The 12,944-nt window shown below is 38.2% G+C and overlaps 1 protein-coding gene across 2 annotated transcripts in view; it reads left to right on the top strand.

Moving 5' to 3' along the window:
• The window catches only part of STARD13 (StAR related lipid transfer domain containing 13), a 108,600-nt gene that overhangs the window by 24,350 nt on the left and 71,306 nt on the right, over positions 1 to 12,944 (top strand). The window contains exon 1 of one of the 2 annotated variants that reach the window (XM_081326688.1): positions 1,457 to 1,680. The exons of the other annotated variant lie outside the window; for it this stretch is intronic. Within the exon in view, the coding sequence (XP_081182814.1) occupies positions 1,512 to 1,680 (169 nt within the window). The 5' untranslated portion in view covers positions 1,457 to 1,511. Of the gene's footprint in view, positions 1 to 1,456; positions 1,681 to 12,944 lie in introns of those variants that run through there. 2 annotated transcript variants of the gene reach the window in all.

Below are 12,944 nucleotides of genomic sequence, written 5' to 3'. Positions count from 1 at the left end.
TGATGACTTACACTGTGTACTTTATGTTGGAGTAAGCTGTATAGAGCAGAGGTTGAATTTATCTTCAAGCAGATTTGTATGAAATTGAACCTTTGGACATTTTTCACTGCCTATTGCAATCTTGCGTAACAGATGAGCAGCATACGCCTCTAGAAATGTGAAGGGCTGAAGGTCATGGGGGATGGGGTGGGGAGAGCAGGTTTCCTTTCTTTTTCTGGGACTTCCAATTGTAAGTATCCCCTCACTACAGGTGTAAAGGTAATCTGTAATGCAGGGGCTTGCCACTGATGTCCGTAACTGTCACTGTTCTCAAAAATGACAGTAAAGGTTAACTCAGTGATGCATGTTTCTATAGTGCTTCTATTCACCCAGCAACATTTTGTAATGCCTGTCAGGAGGTGATATTAGAAAATCAAAATGATGACTTCTTGTAGCCTAGGTATATCTATCAAAGAAAAAGATAAAGAAAAGAAGGTGGCAGAAAATAATTCCACGGGTTTTCCTTCTGTTTAATTGGTGCTTTGTAACTGGCTATGTCCTCTGTGGCAATAGTAGCCTTTAAGGACACTCATGAAATATTCTCAAAATTCCAAATGTGCCCACCAGAAATCACTGCTCTGGAGTACATAAGCATTATAGGATAATTCATTCTGTCATATGTCTGATTAGAGAACTCAACATTTACAACCATGTCATCTTCTGGAACAAAAATAGAGAATAACAGAGAAAATCTGGTGACATACTTGAACTCAAGGACATAAAATGGCTAGATATAATCTTCACTCAGGTTTCGTTTTGAATAAATCCATATCACATCAGTGTCACTTCAAACCAACCAATGTGTCAACTAGCAGGCTTCTCTTCCAGTTCTAAATATGTCATGTATCTATTAAAACAACTAGTGAGGAATCAATAGTTGTAACAGCCACAACTACTGTAATTTGCAAGCTGGAAAAAGCTTTGCGTATATGTTGGGGGAAGGCATGTTAGTGACTATTCCTGAAGATCTGAATAAAAAAGTTTTAAAAGGAACTCCTGAGTAATATGGAGGGAATTTTTACTGCCATTTGACAAAAGAATGCTACAAGTAAACTTTTGAATGAAATTCTCTTAAGATTGTGCCAGAATGAATACCTCTTCTGCTTCGTTCCCTCAAATTCTCCTATCATAGCTCCCCTGTGCCAAGGCATGCCGTTTGTATTTGCTTTTTCAGTATAATATGTGGCTACAAGTGCCTGCACAGCCTTCACTTTCCTCGGCAAGGCACGCTGTGTACTTTCACATTCTTGACTTTGACTGATTGGCCCTTTCCGATCATGTGAGGGAGTTGGAATCCTGAATTGTAGCTTTTTGGCACTCCTCTTTTTCTCTCTTTTAAATTGCTTGCTCTTTTCAGCTCCTTGGGCTTCCTTCTTCTTTCCTCTCGTTACTTCAATTAGATTGGGGGAATTCTCACCCAGGAAAACTGCAGGAGCATTTTGTTTTGTTTTTTGTTTTCAAACGGGGCACAGATGTTTAGGCAGATGGCTAGTACGTCAGACTCAGGCTGCCTCTGTGTGAATGCTATGTCAACAGAAGGCCAAGAGATGTACTTGCTATTTGATCAAACTGCAAGACGCTCTCCATACAGGAAAAGTAGGATCCTAGCACGCCAACAGCTTCTGACTAAAATTCAACAGGGTGAGTTGCTTGCCTTGAGTTTTTAACTGAAACAGTGAAATGTTTGGGTTAGCCTTCTTTTTTTAACTCATCTGGTCAGTATTTCAGATTGTGCTATTTATCTAGTTTAGTTATTTTGGTTCTTGAAAGTAGTCAGAATGAAACATTTCAATTTCAACTAAATTATACACGTGCATATGCTATGTGTGAATAAGTGGATTGCATTTCTGCAGTATTATCCTTCTGCCTTAATCTCCACAGTCTCCCACAATCAGTTGCCTCTTTTTAATAGATATTCATGACCCCTGGGCAGTAAATATTTGGAGTAGCAGAACTCTGCATGACAGATTGTCTCTCGTGTGGACATGAAGGAACTACATTTAAAAAAAAACATTTATAGATCACAATTCCTCTGTGTACTTATTTCAGTAATTTAGAAAAAGTAAGGAGAACAGATGGACCCATGTCTCCAGAGGACTCGCAAGGCATATTCTAAAGCATGTAACATTTTGTGGAAATTTCTAGGCCACTCAAGCACCCTCATTGGGCATGTCAATTTCTTCTTCCAATCTATGTAATTGTGATGCTAATGGAATGGGCCATTTGCCAGATTGAATATAATCAAAGTGAACTTTGGAACCTTGGTGCAAAAAGCTGATGCTGTACATAAAAAAAAAGAAATCTGAATGAATGTTTCAGAAGTTAAATGAAATATCTAAAGAGAGAGTATCAAGTGCCCCATATTTCTCACTTATATGTAAGAAACTGGAAGCCAAGGCACCTATAATACTGCCTGGAATAAATCAACTAAATACCAGTAGCATATATTAAATCATGAAAAGCAGCAAGAGTAACAAAGTTCTGTATGATTTCTTATTTTCCTAGTTGGGTGCATGATGTATGTTTACTCAGCAGTAAATCTCATTGAATTTAATAGGGAGTTGCAGTGAGAGCTGTGACCTTTGGAATGCAGATCTAAATTGTTATTACTGTTCTGTTGAAGTTGTATATAAGGTGAAGGGAAATCCTATTATATTTATTAAGGAACCATGCATATTTCAGCAATAAGCTGCTGATGAAGGAGATTATGCCCTTGGCAATGGAGCAAACCGTTGTTTTCAGTACAGTGTCAGGAACTGGAGATAGGTGGAGGATGCTGGTCCTTGCTGAGGCTCTGCTTTCAGGAAGGATATTATGTCATGCATAATTGTGACCGAAAACAATTTTTCCTTTTGGGTTTATGTGAACAATCCAAGCTGTATAAATTTAGTCTGAGCTTAGAAGTGATGTTTCCAGGAAAAGAAGAAAAAAGACTTCAAAAGCTTCAAGATCATATCTGTAATGTAATGCAACCATATGATGATAGGTATTATTATTATTATTATTATTATTATTATTATTATTATTATTATTATTATTATTATTATTATTATTATTATTATTATTATTATTAGCCTCCCATTGTATTTTTCCCATTAAAACTTTAAAAAGGGTTTAATTCCTCAAGAATGTATAAACTTTTTAAGTAAGGACATAAGTCCTATAGTTTTAGAAACGTTCATTGTGATTTTGACTTGCTAAGATTTGCTCAGTTTCTTGGGGGTCTTCTGAATAATACATGGCTGTTGGTGAGTTTGCATGGTTTATATAGAGTAGCTTGCTCTCCCAGTGTTGGTGGGAATGTGTTTTTCTCCTTTGTTGTTGTTGTTAGCTGTGAAGTCGTGTCCGACCCATCGCGACCCTATGGACAATGTTCCTCCAGGCCTTCCCGTCCTCTACCATCTTCTGGAGTCCATTTAAGCTCACGCTTACTGCTTCTGTGACTCCATCCAGCCACCTCATTCTCTGTCGTCCCCTTCTTCTATTGCCCTCGATCTTTCCCAGCATTAGGCTCTTCTCCAGTGAGTCCTTCCTTCTCATTAGGTGGCCAAAGTATTTGAGTTTTAGCTTCAGGATCTGGCCTTCTAAAGAGCAGTCAGGGTTGATCTCCTCTAGGACTGACCGGTTTGATCGCCTTGCAGTCCAAGGGACTCGCAGGAGTCTTCTCCAGCACCATAGTTCAAAGGCCTCAATTCTTTGGCACTCAGCCTTTTTTATAGTCCAGCTTTCACTGCCATACATTGCAACTGGGAAGACCATCGCCTTGACTATACACACTTTTGTTGACAGGGTGATGTCTCTGCTTTTTAGTGTGCTGTCTAGATTTGCCATGGCTTTCCTCTCAAGGAGCAAGCGTCTTTTAATTTCTTGGCTACAGTCCCAATCTGCAGTGGTCTTGGAGCCCAGGAAAATAAAATCTGTCACTACCTCCATTTCTTCCCCATCTATTTGCCAGGAATTGAGAGGGCCAGATGCCATGATCTTGGTTTCCTTAATGTTAAGTTTCAACCCAACTTTCGCACTCTCCTTCTTCACCCGCAACAAGAGGCTCTTTAGTTCTTCTTCACTTTCTGCCATTAGAGTGGTATCATCTGCATATCTTAGGTTGTTGATATTTCTTCTGGCAATCTTAATTCCAGCTTTGGATTCATCTAGCCCTGCCTTTCTCATGATGTGCTCTGCATATAAGTTAAATAGGCAGGGCGACAGTATACAGTAACCTGCCCCACTTGACATCGGAGAGAACTGTGTAGAGAGTGTTTCCTCCTTTAAATTTCTGGGAGTCTACATCTGTGAAGATCTGACCTGGAAAGTTAACACAACTCAGGTGGCTAGAAAGGCCCAACAGAGGCTTCACTTTCTTAGGGTCTTGCGGAAGAACAGGGTAGAACAACAGCTAATGACCCTCTTTTACCGGTCTACTATAGAGAGCGTCCTCTCGTATGGTATTGTAGTTTGGTATGCTGGTCTGACAGCCGCGGATAGGAAAGTATTACAGAGGGTAGTGAGCACAGCACAAGACATTGTGGGCTGTTCCCTGACACCACTGGATGACATCGCCAGGGCTCATTGCCTTGGAAGAGTGAGGAAGATTCTCAGGGATGACTCACACCCTGGATGGTATCTCTTTACTCTCCTACCATCCGGTAGGAGATATAGGAATATAGCCAGCCGTACCAACAGGCTGAAAAATAGCTTTTATCCGTGGGCTGTTAGGCTTTTAAATGGGACATAATCTTATGCAGAATTGACTTGGGAGGCCGGTGTGTGGTGTAGTTGGTTCACATAGTGTGGTGGGATGGAGGGTTTGTTGTCACTGTGTGTTGGGGGGAGAGAGCACAGGGGGAGGCTCAGCTAATCTCAATGTACACATGTTGTACTTTGACAATAAAGGTTTATTATTATTATTATTATTACAGCCTTGCATAGTAGGTCCTTAATTAGAGTAATGTTTTCTGCTTGAGTGTTTGTCTGGTGTTAGTCCATGCTGAGATGAATGTTGGCTGCTTGAAAGGACGTGTTCTGGTCTTTTTATTTCTTTCTTACCTTTTTATTGTCTCTTTTGAATGGCACATAAATGAGGTTTATTTCTTTGTGTCTATTGATTGCTGGTTTATCTGACTGCCAAGCTTCCAAGAATCCCCTATCTTTTATCTTGGTCTAAGATGCTCAGTTTCCCTGTTGAAACTATTGTTGCGTCTGTCCATGTGAGATTAAGAAGTTTTCATCATGTCTTCTGACTTCTGCTTGCTCTTCATGGATGTGCTCTACTAATATTCTGCCTATTTGTCCTACATACAGTAGTGGCTCTTACAGTCATTACACTGTATGTTATTGATGCTTCCTGATTTTTCTTCTTGGGCTAATCAGTCTTTTGGGATACAGTTTTTCTCACTGTTGAGCCAGCCTACTCGTTAGCTGCACACCCAGCATCAAATTCCTGGGTGTGCAGCTAATGAGTAGGCTGGTTTGGTCGCTCAACAGTGAGAATCTGGTGAAGTGGGCACAGCAGCGCCTGCACTTTCTGCGTCACATGAGAAAAGCTTATCTTCCTTCCCCTGTCCTGACCACTTTCTACAGAGGGACGATTGAGAGCATCCTGTCATACAGCATCACAGTCTGGTTGGGAAGCATCGCTGCTTCACACAGGAAGGTGGTGCAGAGAGTGGTGAGGATGGCCGAAAAGATCATTGGCAGTTCCCTCCCTTCCATCCAGGACATAGCACAGAAGCGTTGTTTGAGCAGGGTCCATAAGATTATCTGGGATACTACTCATCCTCTTCACAACCTGTTTTCCTTGTTACCTTCTGGGAGGAGGCTTCGTGATATCCGTAGCAGAACATCCAGATTCAGCCATAGTTTCATTCCATACAGAATTAACCTTGTGAACTCTCAGGCTTTCTCCTTCTGTTATATATTCAAGATGGACAGTATTTAATATTTTATTGTTATGTATATGTAGGGGTGTGGGTCTATACATATGTTGTATGTAGTATGTTTTGGGGGGTGTCATGTATGTGTTTCACTTTGAGAGCAGGCAACTAAATTTCATTTTTGATGTGTGCCGTTGTGCTCACAGTAAAAAATGACAATAAAGATTAACTTATCTTACCTAGGAGGCTTCGGGGTAATTTAATAAGTTTACATTCAGCAGTGATGCTATGTGATTATAATGGTCTGTTGGTTGTTCTTGAGATGTTTGGATGTATGATAGTGTTCTTTTTCATAGTTTGTGCTGGTTGTACTGGAGTAGATTGAGTGATCAGGAACTTTTTGATAAAGTTGTGTAATTATCGATTTTGTTGGAAAATGTTGGAGTGGTTCCTTTTTCTGATGTTCTGGGTTGCTGCAGTGTGTTTGTATTCATTTAAATTATGCTTTTACCCAACTCCTCTTGTGAGAGGTTGGGTTGTTACCTTGATAATGAAGTACTTGCTTAGTGTGAATTTTTTCCCCTGTAGATTTGTCTTTCTAATTTGCAGTTGTTTCATCTGTTGATGAGGATATCCAGGAAAGGGAAAGTGCTGTTGTTTTCTTCTTTCCTTGTGAATGTAATTCCTTTGAAGATGTTGTAATTTCATTTGTCTTCTCTAGTTATTATGATAATTGTGTCATCTTATTACTGGATCCATAGTTTTGGTGGTATGTGTGGAAGTGCTATGTGTTTGTGTGGAAGAGATTTTTTAATGTTGTATTCATGTAAGTAATTCAACTGTTTTGCCTAGTTTCATCTATCAGAAATTCTGCTTGTCCATCTGCTATCAGGGAGTCTGCAGCCACGCTAACTAGACATGTGGTGTAGAAAGTTTTTCTTTTAGAATTGTAAGAATTAGAAATAGGAGAGTGAACATTATGAAACATTTTTTAAATATATGTACCAAGGAGTTATTTCAAAATGGAGGCTTCGTATTTTTCAGGTCCCTAGAAAATACGGTTTTTGTGGAAATCCACCTAAGTAGGAAGAGAAAAGTGTGTGTTGTGCCTGTTCCTTAATAAAAACAGATCAATGGCAGAATCAGAAAATAGAATGAAGAGAAAGGTCACAGGGCTCCAGAAATCAACGGAGGATATTCAACAATACTGTGTGTTGATCTTTGCCAAACTTTCTTTTAAAACAATGTTTCATTCTAAAATTTTGGGGCTAAAGATTTAGCAAGTGAAGGTTTTATGGCCCAGCATACCAGAAGAACCATCTGGCTACAAAGTCACATATCCAAGGTTGATACTTCTCCACTCTATCCACAGGTCCATCTTCATGCCACTATTTAAACGGGTTTGAAGGATGAAATTATTCCTGCCATATGAATTGCCTTTTTTTAATTTCTGATGTCAGGAACATAGAAGCTGTTGTAAATATATGACCAAAAAATTGAAGAAGAAAGAATATAACTCTGAAATAATATACATATTAGGTATGTTATGCATGTCATCTTATGAACTAGTCATGAGTTGACTGCAAAGGCTTGTTTTATTTATTTAATTTCAAAAGATAATAACCATTTCTACAACAAAATTGTGCCCATTCCCAAATACTTTTCCAAGAACTCTCTCAAATATCAGTAAAAAAAACCCTTCAATTTTATTCTCATTGTGATAATCTATTTAAATGGATTTTAAGGATAAAATGGCATATGAATTGCCATTTTTTAATTTCTGGTGGTGGGACTATAGAAGCTGTTGTAAGGAATGGTGTATGCATATGTGAGAAACTGAAGAAGAAGAAGAAAAAAGACGAAGATGCTAGTTATGTGATTTTTCTGAAATAATATACATAGCCTTCTAAAGACACATATCCCCAAGAGGTTCAGTTCAAGGTCAAAAAATGGCATAGTTGAATAAAGGATGTAATATTAAGAGTCCATTGGAGAAGGAAGAAACTTTCTTTGTATGAACTTTATTTTAAGTTGCAGTCCTGGTTTTGTGCAATTCTCTGTCTTCTGCCCATCCTTCAAATCCCATTCCACAGTGTTCAGGAATGTTTTGAATCCTTAGAGAGAAATCTGAACAGGGCACAGCATGCTGCAGTAAAAGAAAACAGCTGTAAAAGTTCTCTCTGTGAACTTCCTAAAATTTCTCTTAGGAATCTGGCTAGCATTAAGAGTTCTCTGAGTTAACAGTTTCAGTAATATATATTGTCAAAACGTAAACACTAAAAGCCATTATTCTTGCTTCGAACTGCAAGAGGGATGGCATATTAATTAAATAAATAAATATTCGCTCTTTCAATTTTCTATTTTAATATCAGTGTGTTTTTATAGCATGGTTTTATAAAGACCTCAGGAGTTTTCATTAAATTGCAAGAAAGCAACTGTCCATTTACAAAACTCAAAAGCCTTTCAAGAAAGATACAAGCCATAACTATGTGCTAATCTCAAATGTCAAATATTAAGGAGACAGTTCAGTTTTGTAGCTCTTCCAGAATGTCACCAGAAAGAAACATCGCATTTGGGGACCAGCGTTTGAAGCCTCAGTTCAGTTGTATTTCATACAAGATTTGTAAAAGTACATATTTTGTCATGAAGCTCTTACTATAAAAAGAACATGAAAATTTTGATGTGGCATTAGCTCAACAAAGCACTGATGCATGTTCTTTAATTCAAGGGTTCTCACATTATATAATTACACCGCTCCTAAGTTAAGCCAGTGCTTTTGCTAGACTTCCTGACATGCACAGGTATAAAATAGATGAACAGCAGCTAAGTTAATTGTAGTTTTGCATTTAATTGATCAAAGAGAAACATATTGCAAGCTATACAAACTTCTGATTCATTTATTCGTGTTATTTATTGTGGCTTGCCACTATACAGATCTTATTGCATCTTACAATCCATTAAAAAAGATTAAATATTAACCATTTGAAACACAACAAATAAATATTGACACTGACAACAACAAGGTCACACTGCAGGTAATCAATTCTGAATATGAGAAGTTAAAATCAGGTCTTTATCTGGCTCCCCCAAACTGATGATTCTTGACTTACTGAGGGAGCATAGAAGGACATTTCTTGTGTTTCTCCTATTTATGTGACACTGAGGATTTCAGGCAGGTGCATACAAGGACAGGAACGTCTGCAAACATCAGGGTTCTATTTCATCAGAGGTTTTACATGTCATTACTAAAAACATGAATGGATTTACACAGAATGCTATCCCATAGATAAGTTAACACTGTTTGGACCAAAATCAAATTGCCTTATTGCCTTATTGTTTAGCATGATATGTGCACTTACCATTGTTGACATGACTGTAAACAAAAAATGGTATTGCTGTGTCAAATTCACACCACCTGGTCCACGTTAAGTTTTTCAGGATCTTGATTTCCTCCTCACAATTCTGTAAAGCAGAGAACACAGAGAACAGTGTGCTGACTAACTCTGAAAAGGTTAGGTATCAACAGTGACTGAATTGAAGCTGTTGAAGGAATCCTATAGATGGTGGCTTTTCAACCTTTTCACCCATTGTACCACTTTTAGGATATGGCAACATCCGAGTACCAACAGTCACCTTGCAAGGTGTCAAAAACTTGCTGACACCCCAAAAAGGAAAAAAGTGATGAAGTACAGGTAGTCTGCGACTTACAACAGTTCGCTTAGCGACTGTTTGAAGTTACAATGGCACTGAAAAAAGTGCCCCCCAAGCCACAACCGAGCAAGACACCTGCCTGTCCACCTGCCTGGCAGCGCTCTTCCTCCTGTCCAAGGTTTTCATTGTTGTGAACATTTCTGTTGAGGATTGGCAGCGGGGGTGGGGTGGAGGGTGTTTGGTTTTTATTCCCCCCATCTGTTGAGTGGTTGCAGCAGGTTTTGGTCACTTCACATGACCCTGGGACACTGTGACCATCAAATATGAATCAGTTGCCAAGCATCTGAATGTAAATCACAAGACCATGGAGATGCTGCAACATTCCAGCTGATCGGCACTTCTTCTGGGCTCAGAAGCACCAGGATCAGCGCCAAGCTCCAGCTGGAGCCTGGCGCTGATCCTGGAGCTTCCACTGAGCCCTGACAGCCCCAAAGAAGTGCCAATCAGCTGGAAAGTGGTGCTGATCCTGGCACTTTCGCTGAGCCCTGACAGCCCTGCAGCTCCAGCCATCTCTCACTCAGGCTTGTGCGGTGCTGCCACCGGTTCAGCTCATTCCCCTCTCCTGCTACCACTTTTCTAGGATGGCCGTGTACCACCTGCCAGGTGCCAATGTAGTACAGATGGTACCCGTACCACTGGTTGAAAAGCCCTGCTATAGATATCTAATTATGAACAATACATTTTACCGAATACCCTGCTTCATTTCAACATGCACGGCAACTAGAGTCTTATTATCTAATCTGTAGGTACAAGAAAATGTCAAAATATCGTCTCATCCAGATGATGGTGAGAATATTCCTCCATGGCCATAGTTATAGCAACTTTTGTATGCAAAGATGTGATAGTCTTGTTCAACCTGACTTTCATAAGTTATGTTAGAACCACAACTTCCAGAATGTTCAGTCAGCAAGACCAAAGATACCTAGACAGTTGTTAAAATAAGAATGATTTCCATTATTGCAGTATGGCTGTTTTAGGATTTTCAATTTAAAGGCACCTTTGAGCTTGTGGAGCATTCACATAGCATTTACTTGAAATTCCTTTAACCAAACTAATATATCCCAAAGACCACACATGTGATCCAAGGAAAGGATAACTTTGGTTTAAAAAGCTGCAGCCAGGTGATATATACATATATATACACATACACACACACATACATACATACATACATACATATATAGGTTGTTTTTGTTTTATTATACATTTATAATATCCTATTAGTAGATCTCAGGACAATCACAAGTGCTTGCCCAACACTAAATTTTAGTAGCATGAATTTGTTAAATATAACATTAAGTGGTTAATTTAATTTTTATCACATATAACACATCTTGATGTTTAACAAAATAAAATCCTAAATGAAAATTTATACTTTAGATACATTTATATGCATTATAATTTATACTGTAAGATTTATACTTTAACATTATTTAAACAAGTTAACAGGCTGGATACAGCTTTCCTTACTTTAAGTGAACCTACTGAAATCAGCAAAAATACATTAAGCCCTTCTTTAAAAGTTCCATTAACTTTTTATATCTGGAATCAACTTCCATTTTCTGTAGAAGTTGAAAAATATTTATCTAGTACAAAATGCAAGTTTTATTTTAAAATTTTCCCCTGACTGGAGTACTGCCATTTCTCCATGTGGTTCTCTTGCCTTCATTCTTATTGGTAGTTTTCACAACCTGAACAAGATGTAAATATGCGTGATGTGGAGTATTTATTGACATTGCTTGTGGAAGAACTATGGGGACTCAGTAATGATTACTCATGTGTTCTTGAAAGTAAATAAGGCGGAGGCTTTCAAAAATTCATATTAGATGAGTCAGAAAATTATTATGCCTTTCGGAGTTCATGGAAATAGACTTGACTGTGTCATTCAGTACTTTGCCTCTAAACCATGAATAGTTCCATTGACACTCTGCACCCACGCTCCTGAACAATTCTGCTTATTATGAACCAGAATTAGCATTCTTTTTTACTTTTTCAGATTTCATAGACTTAGCACAAAATAGTTTCAAGATTCTTTGTTCCAGGGAGCAAATCTATCACAGCAAGTCCTTCAATGTGACTCCAGAAGATGTGCATCCCTCCTTTTCATTTAGCACACAGGATGTGACACCATCCATCTTACGAAACAAACTCTAGTACATAGAAATGTACACGTAAGATAACTTGATTGTATTTAGACATTTAATAGTAACCTGCAAGAACACAGTAAATGTTTTAACACAGATTTTATAATCGTCTGTTGTAGCTTCCTCCTACTAATGAAACGGACTCTAGGAATAAGCATTATCATAATTTGAAAAGAAAGTCCATGAGTCAACTGAAATGTGTGTTCTACGTTTTTGGCTAGTTACAGAAATTATTAAACTTAGAAATCTGAACAAAAAAATAGAATGACATCTATAATGTATTGGCAGTTTAAACCAAAAACTGGCTACTTACTCGTTTCTCTTAACTAATTAAACTATAGTAACATACAGTTCTATTGATCTATGAAAAAAAAATATTTGAAGATTGGATACATGTAGACATATGTAGCAGGATCAAAGAGCAAAAAAATAAGTTCAAAGTGATAAGTTCTGTAGAACTCTTAATGATACAGAATATTACAGAAATGTTAGGTTTTTAGAGCTAAGGAGCAATTTTTTTCTTTGTCTAGGAATCTTTGATACAATATGGCACTAACTATATCTCTTACTAGCAGCAGCAGTTCGAATCTCACTAGCTTAAGGTTGACTCAGCTTTCCATCCTTCCAAGGTCAATAAAATGAGGACCCAGATTGTTGGAGGCAATATGTTGACTCTGTAAACCGCTTAGAGAGGGTTGTAAAGCATTGTGAAGCGGTATATAAGTCTAAGTGCTATTGCTATTGCTACTAACTACTCTATTTAGTGAGTATCCTGTGTCACAGGACTTACTTTGAACTGGAGCCCCCATGATTGAATCATCTACTGAATTTGTGACTCTAGCCGTGATCATCTTAGCCTTCAGGGGGGGAAAGTCTTTTAAAGCTCTATATTGATATACCAGGAAATAAACACAGAACTTTTTCCATTAAAAAAGATCTGCCACTGAGCCAAAGGTTTTCTCTGAAACAATCTTGGATCTTCCTGGCCTGGCTTCATTAGTAGCAAATTCCAAAGCATCAATCAGATGGAGAAAGAATTAAGCCCCCTTTGGTCTTGTACATTCAGTTGATGGTATATACAGTGTTCCATCTGTTTAAGAAAGAAAGAAGTATTCATAAGCTTTCTCAAAGAAATTTCCTGTGACATTTTAAGACACTTTGTTTGTAACCGTTTTTA

This window comes from Vipera berus, assembly GCF_964194415.1.
Source record: "Vipera berus genome assembly, chromosome: 4".
NCBI lineage: Eukaryota > Metazoa > Chordata > Lepidosauria > Squamata > Viperidae > Vipera > Vipera berus.
The sequence above is the reverse complement of the archived record's forward strand: the minus strand, read 5'-3'. Positions and strand labels throughout refer to the sequence as shown.